The 10,852-nt window shown below is 37.2% G+C and overlaps 1 protein-coding gene across 3 annotated transcripts in view; it reads left to right on the forward strand.

The window, feature by feature from the left end:
* The window catches only part of rau (RA domain-containing protein rau), a 40,245-nt gene extending 31,190 nt beyond the window's left edge, over window positions 1-9,055 (forward strand). For 2 of the 3 annotated variants that reach the window (XM_090172230.1, XM_090172231.1), the window contains 5 exons: window positions 5,261-5,345; window positions 5,575-5,638; window positions 5,714-5,846; window positions 6,342-6,460; window positions 7,991-9,055. In XM_090172230.1, coding sequence (XP_090028356.1) covers window positions 5,261-5,345; window positions 5,575-5,638; window positions 5,714-5,846; window positions 6,342-6,460; window positions 7,991-8,134 — 545 coding nt within the window. In that variant the 3' untranslated portion in view covers window positions 8,135-9,055. Of the gene's footprint in view, window positions 1-5,260; window positions 5,346-5,574; window positions 5,639-5,713; window positions 5,847-6,341; window positions 6,461-7,152; window positions 7,242-7,990 lie in introns of all 3 variants that reach the window. The other variant, XM_090172232.1, reaches the window with a different exon arrangement.
* Window positions 9,056-10,852: the final 1,797 nt, after the last annotated feature.

A 10,852-nucleotide genomic window follows, 5' to 3' on the forward strand; every position in this document is an offset into this window, starting at 1 on the left:
CCAATTAACGTCGTATATTTGTAAAATATTTCGATGGCACATATGATTTCTTTTAATCCGCGTATGCCAGGTGATCTGAGAAGGGTTCGTATCGATTTCGTCAATCCATTTCTATGAATGAATTTTTTTTCTCTACGAAAGTGAAGCGAATGATGAAACTTCGCTTCACGCGCTGCTAAATTAAGTGTAAAAGCGATTCGCTTCGGTCATTATGGTGCTATGCCGAAATGGATTCTAATCAAAGGGCGCAATATTACAAGTTAAAACTTGTATTTGATTGCGCCTTAAATATTTCAAAAATCGTTGCGTCATCGGAAAGAATATAGAGCTACGGGACTACGGGTGAACAATTTCGCTACGCGCATCACCGTCATAAACAGAAAATTAGAAATTTAGGCTTTAATATAGTTCTCCGGATATGTTTTTATAAAAAGTTTATATTTTTTTATTTTGATAAAAAATTAATTTCTTGAAAGTAAACAGATCAATATGGTAAACATTAATTGATAAAAATCAAATTGTAATAGCTCTATTGGCTGCATTATCAAAACCTGTAGAGCCATCTGTCGAATATTCGTATACGAATTCCAAAAAAAACCTAAAGATGGCGCGAGCGAAATTTTTCTTTATAAAATATCTTCGGATAGTGCTCAACAATAGAGTAGTAGCACTCCTTAGCTTTGGCCATGGCCGCTATTTCGGTCGCAATTTTTTTATCTATAGGACGTCACAGTGCCATTACTCTATTACGAAAAAATTAGGCAATCAAACGCTTACGGTGGTTGGCTCGTATCATATTCTACCGATTTCCTCAGATTTAGGGGGGCACCGTCATTTTTAAGCTTGTGGATGGCGGCCCTTGGCGGGATCTGCTGTAGTTATATTGTCCGCCGCCTCGCATTCGGCTTCATGACAGACTAAGCAAACATTCCAGAAAGCTCGGACGTACGACGACCAACGTACCAAGCGCTCCTTATAATATAGATTACTAAATATTTGCTCCTCATCCCCCCCCCCTTGTTACCAGCTTAAGAGTGCTTCGTCCTTCAGTGGGTTTTCTATGTGCATGGCGTTACTATAAAAAAATAGAGGCGCTTAAAAAAAAGGATATTAATCCAAATCTTTTCTTACTTTGCATGATACCCCTATTTTCTCCATAAGGTAAGATTAACCCGGAAACGGAAAAATTTCGCAACAACTTTAAATTAGTCAAAGGTAATTGTCGAATTATTTTTATGTATAATTCCTTTTCCGATTAGTCTAGGTCATTTAATATTCGTCTGGCGAAAGGTATTAGTAACAGGAACTTTATCACGAGCTTTTCGAATCCGTATTTGCCCAACTCCGGAGTTCCAACTTCATTATTTACTCTATAACTTACCATATTTAATTCGAGTCCTCTATTGTCACGCAAATGAGTCTTCGGCGCTTCAGTCCCTTTCATTCGAAGGAAGCGATACAATTGATTCGCCCGGAAAGCATTTGTCGCACTCCAGACTCGAACCTTCCAAAGTCAAACAGAGTTTTATTAGCGAAACCCAATTTGAAATGCAAAAATTCGACGGATATTGGCGAAGTTCTCTTTCAAGTGAATTTAAGCAATGTTTGGTCTAGAATTATTCGGCGTACTCTACGGAATAGTCACATCCATTTTAATTTTAAAGAAAAAGTAAAGTTTGCTTTTGGAATCTGTCACGAAAATAAAATTGGGTGGAGCATCAAATCACTTTTTAGAAAGTACACTCAATGCTGAACTATGGTATCGGTAGACTTGATCGAGTGCAGCGCCTCGCAATTATATGGGCGGAAATTTTACAAATAAGTTATCTTTTTGTACAACATAACCGAGTGTAAGACCTTTCGATTACCATGTGTCTTGTTAAACGCTATAACCAAAAATAAGCATTAATATATTTTGCTAACTAAAAATACTGATAGATATGATAGGTAAAACATCTGTAGACCAATAGGAGCTCCAAACCTTTTCTACCCACCAAACAAATGACACCTTGACAACCAGAGGGCGTTACAAAAAACGTTTATATGGCTCAAATTCGAGATGCACTCTGCTAGTTTATTTCCTCGGTAACTGCAGATCGCGGAGGTTTATTTTTTATATGATGGCAGCGACCACTAGACTTTATCGGGTGATACGGTACATTTTAATTAGCTGTGCCAATTAATTAGGGTGAACGGGTACGTAGTCGAGGCTCTGCGCAATGAAAGTACGTCAACGCGAGTACACGTTTTTCATACGATCTAAACCTCTTTAAAATTATTGACTGAGTGAATCTTACTATGCGGGTAGAAAACATAACGGCTTTAAATCTGCGTAACTTGATAACCGAAGACTTATAAATTTTCAACATAGTTCATGAATAAGACGTATTCTGTGAAGTTTACGGTGTAAACGCTAATTATGTGTTATTAAAGTTTTATCTAAATTCCCCCCAGTTACCTCGCTTTTACGTTGCGCGCCAGTTTCAACTACAGCCTAGTGTAAAGCCATTTGGTCGATCGTGACAACCTTATTTGGTCGTTCATATAGATTTTCCGAATTTCGGACTTTGACGCTTGGCGGAATAAAGGGTTCGAAATTTCTCCAATTCGCGGGCTATATCGATGTCGCCACACCGAAAGTACATTCCGGTAAAACACGCACGTGCGGAGATCACCTGGCCGAACTGCATTTTTGACGGACCATAATCCAGCATTATTTCGAAACGCCTCCTCCCGCAACACGTGCGATTTATTCTCTGCACGTCTTTAGATTGAAAATCTCGTATATCGCAAATATAAAAGAAAACGATCCCTCCAGTTTCGTCCTGTCACGGATATTTCTGAGAATTTTCTCTTTCTTTCTCAACCGTAGAATATAAATAGAATCTCGATTTTATATTATCCGAAATTGAATAAAGTTACTATACTGAATGCGTTTTTTCACGAAGATTGTTTACCGTCATAGGGCCGCTTTAGGGCGTGTGTTGCTCGTGAAAAATAACGTCTGACTGCTCTGGCATTCAATTGAAAAGATATTTTTAAAAGGACAGCTTTAATTTTTAGGTCTTGGAAAAGTCCCAATTCTTATAGTTATTTTTACATCTAGTTAAAATTCTACATTTTAGATTGTGTAAATTAGCTTATTAGTCAGGGATTTTATTCAGCAATACGAGTTTGACGAGGGAGCAGATACATTCACGGGGGTTACGACATTAGCGGTCGATTTTTAAATACCCGAAGTTTTACCAGATGGCGTCAGCAGTCTGAAACGAGGGGATAATCACATCTGTAAATTCTGTACACCGATTACAGAGGGTACAGCCTTTGGTAGTACAGAGTAAGCGTACTCTTTTTTTGTACAGTCAAAGCTACAGGCATGTACACAGATTACGCGTAGTGATCAACCCCGCGGTCTGAATGGGATAAATTTTAAATTATATAAAAGTGGAGAAAAATATAATTTCTTTCGTGTTTCTCTTTTAACCCGATTTTTTCTAGATTCGAAAATTGTTTATAGTTTTTACGTAAAACATGGCTTAAAATAGTTTTGAACTTTTTTGTAATAGTTCATTAGCGCCATCTAAATAAATAAAGTAAAATCAAACCTTTAAGAGCTTCGTTATAAGTATTTGTTTCCCTGTACGCAATTAGCGAATCGGTCTACGTCAATGAAGAATATACCCTCTCTATGCGTGGTTTTTTTCGCCGTTCTAGCCTCTTTTCAGAGAATTTTTAAGTCGTGTTCTTTGAAGCAAAGACTGCGGGGGTACATACTTCTTTACGAGTCCTGGTCGGGGTCGAATCATCAGGTCAAATTTCTGGGCGTGTGTGTGAGCAAGCGGTATTTTTAAACTCTACCACTCAAATCGTAACATGCCGGGGTTCGCGAATAACCTTAAAAGCATTCTAAATCATGTTGAATGCGGTAAATGGCTTTTAAAAAATATATATTTGAGTTGCGCAATAGCTTTTTGGAATTTAAGAAAGCAAAAGGCAACGCTACAAAGTTCAAGTATACTTCTCATGACCTCTCAAAACCATAAAATTATTTTACTGATAAAAAATAAAAATAAAATATTTTTAAAGTCAAAATTATACAAATATTTGATGTAAAATATGTCATATTTACTTCGTTTGTATTTAGGAATTTAGACGCGCGCGTTAAATAATGATGTAAAATAATTTTAAGTACGTATGATCGTGGCCTCGTCCCTGGAATAAAAATACAACTCAAGATTTCTTTTAGAAGTCGTATCAAATTTCAACATAATGGATCTAACAAGTGGTCACCAGATGTTAGCTCGTTTAAATTTCGGTACCGCTGTATAGCAGATTTGGCTATTTTGTTTCTAAGGGTTAAGTCCTTCTAAAAGGGGGAGTGAAATCACATAGAAACTAAATTAAGTAAGGATCACTTAACTTTTTAACTAAATTGTACATTTAATGAATAAAAATAATAGTAAATAATGATACCCAAACGTAATAGACAATCGAACTAAATTTAAATTCAAATAAATTTAATTCCGAAATTTCTGTCCGCAAATTTAAAAACAAAGGGACAGAGTCACAGAGGAAACGTTTTAAAAGTCGTTACCTTAATTGTTTTTAAATAATTTAAATTTATCTGGCTTAGTTTCCCCTGGTGTATCATCACGGTGAGCTCAGGCATCTTAACGATATTACTACGTTCAAAGAAACGTAGAAAGACCCCGCTCGAAATAGCGCGTATTTCCATTCCAAATTAGAAGCATTGTTTCTCGTCTCAAGATGTAGATTTTCTTTTAAAATATTCTTGGTTTTTTCAACCCGCCGCTAATCGTATGCCTGGCAATACCCCAGTTCAGTAAACCCCTCCAAATCGGATACATACCCATTCTTTGAGGTCTGCCGTAGAACGTTGATGATCCAAACCCTTCTTCCACGCATGAGAGATTTTATTTCATACTCCACTTCGACTATTATTTCACCTTCGCGAACACTACAGAAAATGGGCGCTCGCGAACAATAAAAATTTTCAACTAACAATACGGAATTACCTTAACGACACGCGCCCTCTTATTGAGGTATAGCTTATATTTGGTACCGGGTAATTTCATCGAAATATTTCATTTCATACCTACATTCCTAATAAGAGCAATTCCGAACGAAGGAATCATTACACTTAAATTAATTAGAATAATAACAATTGTTTTTCATTGTAATAAATTATTATTTTAAATAATTTGATTGCGAGCTTAACTTTTTGTCAATATCTTTTTAGGTATGCCTATTCGAACAATTATGGTTTTGGACGATGAAGCCAGACCAGCCGAATTACAAGCTTGCCACCCACGAGGAGATTCAAAGTTAGTGTTCATTATTTCTTTGGGATTCAAAAGTTAATACTGGCGGGTATGGTAAATATTATTATCTCCTACGATAAATATTTAATGCGTAAACTAACGAAAGTTGTTTACGTTCACATTATGAAATTAGTCGGAGGACGTTACGAATTTAGTGTTATTTGCGTATTGTTTCATACGTATTCGTTGTCATTGTGATTGATATATTTATCATAACGTTTCAATATTTTAGGTTCTGTTTACAAATGAGAAGAGGTGGACTCGTAAAAATATACGACGGTTGCCTGATGCAAGGGGTAAGTTGAGGAACCACCGCGTTGCTAAATCATAAAAATACGATCGACAATTAACGAATATTCTGAAATACGTAGAGCCTGTACAAAAGCCTATTGGTGTCCGACCGAACGACGGTGGAAGAGCTAATACAATTACTACTTCACTGCTACAACTCCAAAGAATGGGCGGCCAAGTTTTCGCTTTTCGAAGTGTCGACGACTCAGAAATGTAAGACAATTCGCCAACAAATTTCTAGAATAATTACCCGAATGTTAATGGCTCAACTAAGAGCGTAAATATAGCGAATTAGTAAGGTTATCGAATTTACCAAGAGCGGGACCATCACCGTAATCGACTTTAACCATTATCCATAAAGTTCTCGGGAATTAAAATAATTATAGCGTTCGCGAGATGAAGTGGCCCGTAAAAACGTTAGCTTTCAACGCCTATTAAGCGATAATTGGTTTTAGATAAAACTTTGCTTTTACGTCGCGGAGCTGTTACAACGATATAAAACATCAAAGGTCCGAATTTTATCCTATAAACGTCAAAATGTATTATTCGCTAATCCCTTTAAAATCTAAAAAGGTCGCGGCCATCCATTTCCGCGTACTAAGCCGTTAGATTATAAAAACGGACTCGCGCCGATGGCGATTTAATGACGACCCGAAATAATGAATCGAACTTTCCATGAAACATCTGACTCTTTGGGTACTTTTCCAGACGAGAGACGCCTTCATCACAGGGATTACCCTTTGCTCGTGCAGCAAGCCTGGCCGAACCCTCAGCAGTTTGTCTTTCAACTCAGAAGAAACAGTAGCGACCCGAGTCCGAAAAGAAGAGTGAGTGTTTCCTTCGCCTTCGTTTCTACTTTTCCTTCGCTTCATTCCAAATCTATCGCCTCAACCTTTCTTAAGCAACTGTCGATATAGATCGCTACGATTTAAGAAACAAACTTTCTTCGCGATCCGATACTAGTTCGGTTTTTAAAAACAACCGTCAATTTTCGTTGTTTAAAACTAACGTCTAAAATTACTTTATCGATTTAATCGTACGCTAGAAAACCGGTATCGATTCTAAGCAATCAAAAAGGTTTTCTTATTTCGTACTATTTATAAAGAGGCTTTTCTTCGCGGGTAACGAGATTCTAAAAAACGTCCGCGTTAGTCCAGTAGATACTTTCTGTTTTCAAATATATAAATACTCCAATTTCCGAACAACATAAAAAGTTCGCAATTATTCGCCTTTCCGAGCTCGTTTGTTCGTTTGACGAAAAGAAAACGACATTCTTTTTTTTGTTTTGTTTCTACGCACGACCGAGCGCGATACAAATGTAGGCGCTTGTTTGACGAATTTCTAAACGCGCTCTTACTTTGAAAGGTGCTTATCAATATAGAATTTAGTTTATCTTTGCACATTTTTTCATTTCTTTCCGTTTTTCTATTCATCGCGTATTTTCGGTGAAAATCGAAACTTGTTAGCGCACTCGCATTTATTGTTTCCTAAGCACAGACTATTGCCTTTCTTTTTGCAGGATTGGCATGGCTCTCAGAATTCTGTCACCTCTTTTCAGCTCTATGTATGACAATAAGCAGATTTCCTATTCGCTATGTTAGAGTCAAGGTAAGATAGCTTCCTGAAGCAAAATTGACAATCTGGCAAATACTCACGTTTTTCGCTCTTATGCCAATAATCCGCTTCTATATAGAAAAATGTTATTCGGCAAATTAATTACCTCTACTTTCACTTTATCAATAAATAGATCTAAATAATTATAAGCTTCATTTTAAATTCCCATAAGAATCCTATATGTAATTAAATCATTTCAAAAACAATAATAGTTTAAAATGACTATATCAAGGAGAGAAAGAGCACTCGATTCACCGGGTAATACCATAAGTCTATTATATTACTCAATAAGTATAACAGTTAGTCGAAAAATTAATGGTAGTTATGTGTAGAGTGACGTAGAATTGGCGTCATACCCGCCTCTATCGAGAATAATACGCAACATAAATATTATCACAAAAATATTGGCCATTTGATAGTCATTCCTGCTATGGCCCTCAATAAAATGAACACGCAGAAGATAGGAACTAACACACTTTAGTGAAATATAATTATAAACTTATGGTAATGTGTATGCCAACTGGCGCTTTGGTTGGAAAGAAAGGGAACAAAGAACAGAAACGTGGCCGCGGCTTGTGGAATCCAAACCAAAGAGTCCTGGCTCATGGTACCGCAGCCTAGTTTCTGTTCTATCACGAAAACGGCAGAAGGTCGAGTCAAACAAATTTCTAGTGATCATCCTAAATCGAGATTTTATCATTTTAATCGTTATTTAGACTAATAAGCTTTCTTTGGTATTTTAGCCGCCTCTTTGGTTGAGGAGCTTGGACGTCGAAGGACAAATTAGCTTTCGTCTGTGCGTCCGAGACGAAGTGTGTCCCAGTGCGATTCATTCTCCCACATTGAAACCATCATTCAACAACTATGAGAACTATTTCTACATTTGATTATTAACCAACGATGTCATACGTTCAATTCAAATTTGGTGTCACGTTTGCATCTCTCTCTATCTCTCAGTAGTCGATTGTTACGACTACCGCCCCTAGTCAAGAAATCAACAAGCTTAGTTAGACAAATGGTTTAAAGCCATCGTCGGCCGTTTCTATTCGATGGAATCAAATTATTTGCTCATTGGTCCCTTCATATTTTGTTCATGGAAAGTGCAAGAATGGCTAGTCTATTTATTGTATATATAAATAAAAACCAAACGTGTTAAAAGTTAAATTTTACATAAATAAAGTTGAATTCAATCCACAATATTCACAACTAAAAACCTTACTGAGTATACTTTAAGACCCTTATAAACTTACGGTAAACTCTGGATGATATTCTGTCCAACTACGGACGACTTCTTTCTGCTCGGACCATACCTTCTTGCGAAATACGCATCTGACATTACTTCGCTAGTCCAAACGCAGTTTGAAAATGTTTATATTGTGGACTTGTAGATCATTTACGAGACCAGTACGTGGCCCCGCCATCGCGCCTTAGTAGTAACCTTGGCTTCTAAGTCAGAGTACAATGGCGGCGCCCATCGAAAAGGGCTCGTAAATTATTTATAATTTGAAAAAATGTTTTATCGAGGCAGTTAATATTAAAAAAATGAACAGCTAAACCAAAGTTGTTGGCAATCTAAAAAGGGATTACCATATTAGAGTATTTATTGTCTATCATTCATTTATTTGTAAATTTCATTTTATATTATATTAAGTTCCAAAGAATATATTATGTAAATACTTTTATAATAATTTGAATATTTTGTTTCTGGATTTGTTTGTGAAAAACGTTTATTTTAAAAGTATTTCTATTTGCTTGTACAACTAACAAATATACGCTGACCTGTTTCTTATACGTTGTACCAGTTGTGAAATATGTTTATAAAGATGTGTTTAAAACCCGAGTTACATTAGTTTTTCATTAAGAGTTATCATTTACTTTAGATACTAGACAGTTTCTGAAACATATAAAAATTACATTCCTGTTTACGTCATTTTCATGGCTTGCTGGAGCTGTCTATTCCAAGAAAGAACATTCTTTTACTTAGGGATATGATTGACTACTCTTAGTTTCTACAGCAGGGATTCTCAAACGGGGCTTTATGGAACCACAGGGCGCCATTTAAAATTCTTGGGGCTCCACGAGATTATGATAGAAAATACTTTCGACAGAAAAATTTAAGTACCGAATTTTTTTCAAACGAAGTTTCCACGATAAATTTGGAAGTGAAATGTGGTTCGTCGAGGTGACAAATGTTGAGGACCATGATTGATAAGGACACTGGAACCGTTTTAAAGCGTAAAGTGTTACTATTTGGCGCTACAAGTCTGAAATAAATCATTTTAATAGCGCGACAAAAACGATAAACATGCATATCATCAGATGTGGATAATGGGATATCTGATCCACTTTTGATATCATTGACTGTCTATTACAGCACCTCGCTAGACTAAGATTTCGCTGTATTTTTGGTTAAGTTAGGCATGAGTTAGGTTAGGTTAATTTAGGGTCAAGCCAATTTCAGTTTAAGGCCGTAACTAATCCAGAAATTCGTCAAATGGGTCGAGGAGGGTGAAATTTTAGTACAGTGAAAGCTATGCCCAAGGGGTGACAGATACAGAAGTCCCCATCATTCCTACGCCACTGGGTTCAGGTTAAGGTTAGGTTATGTTAAATTAAGTCAGTGTATCTTTTGCGTGAAAACTTTGGTTTGTGACATAATATTTTACTTATCAAAATTGCGAACCATTGCTACGATAAAGGGCCATATTTCGTTTGAAAATCTCGTTGAAAATCGAGTAGCTTATTATTTTCCGAACCTCCGGATCATATTCATCCTTATTTCCGGATCTCGCGCGGTAAACTAGAAAATATCAAATGCCGGAATATTCTTCGTGCGTAGTTTACATTTTGGTCATAAGTATCACTGCCTACCGACCGAGTTTTAAATTGAATATATGAAAGCTGCCTGCTCGTTCAAATTTATCTCTGCATAAGAGCTGAAAGTTCAACCGGAAAACCTAGAAATTCAAAAGGTGTCTGCTATTTTTTCACACATTTAGTTTACGGATATCAAGGCAAATGGCGCTATATTTCCTAAGCTCGAAGCCTATGGCCCTTTAAGTCATATGTGAAATTTTCGAGACGGGACCTTTTATTTATAGTTTTTACATAAAATATGTAAAAATAGTGTTCAAGTATCATTTTATTTTAGTATTTTATTTCCAACCGAAATGCAAGGCTGCCAACGTCAAAGGGGCCCTTAACGGGTCACGGTGTGCAATAACTGGTGGCTTTACCGGGGAGTCGGGGTCCGGCTCTTGAAACCCGTTCGGGCGGTGGCGCACCTCCAACTTCGGTCAGGTAGGGGTAGCCAGCTGTGGGGCGGCGGGTTCTCCGTATGAGGCGCTGTGATCCTGTTCCCCGGTAGGTAGGGTGTAGGCTGACTGTTGCTAGATAATTCACACTCTCCTTTCCACTGTTTCCACAGCTATGCGCGAAGTGGAAGACGGTCGCCCCATTGCTGCGTCTTTGGTTGGGATGAGTCGCTTGCTTCGATGGTGTGACCGTCAGTAGTAGGGCTCTCTTGCTACCGATGGTGTGACGACCAAAGAGCAAGATAGTTTTTATTACTTCCTTAAAGCTACAGTTTCCATTCTTCTTCAATC

Source organism: Leiobunum rupestre, chromosome 4 (genome assembly GCF_980474605.1).
Source record: "Leiobunum rupestre chromosome 4, qqLeiRupe1.1.hap1, whole genome shotgun sequence".
NCBI classification, from domain to species: Eukaryota; Metazoa; Arthropoda; class Arachnida; order Opiliones; family Sclerosomatidae; genus Leiobunum; species Leiobunum rupestre.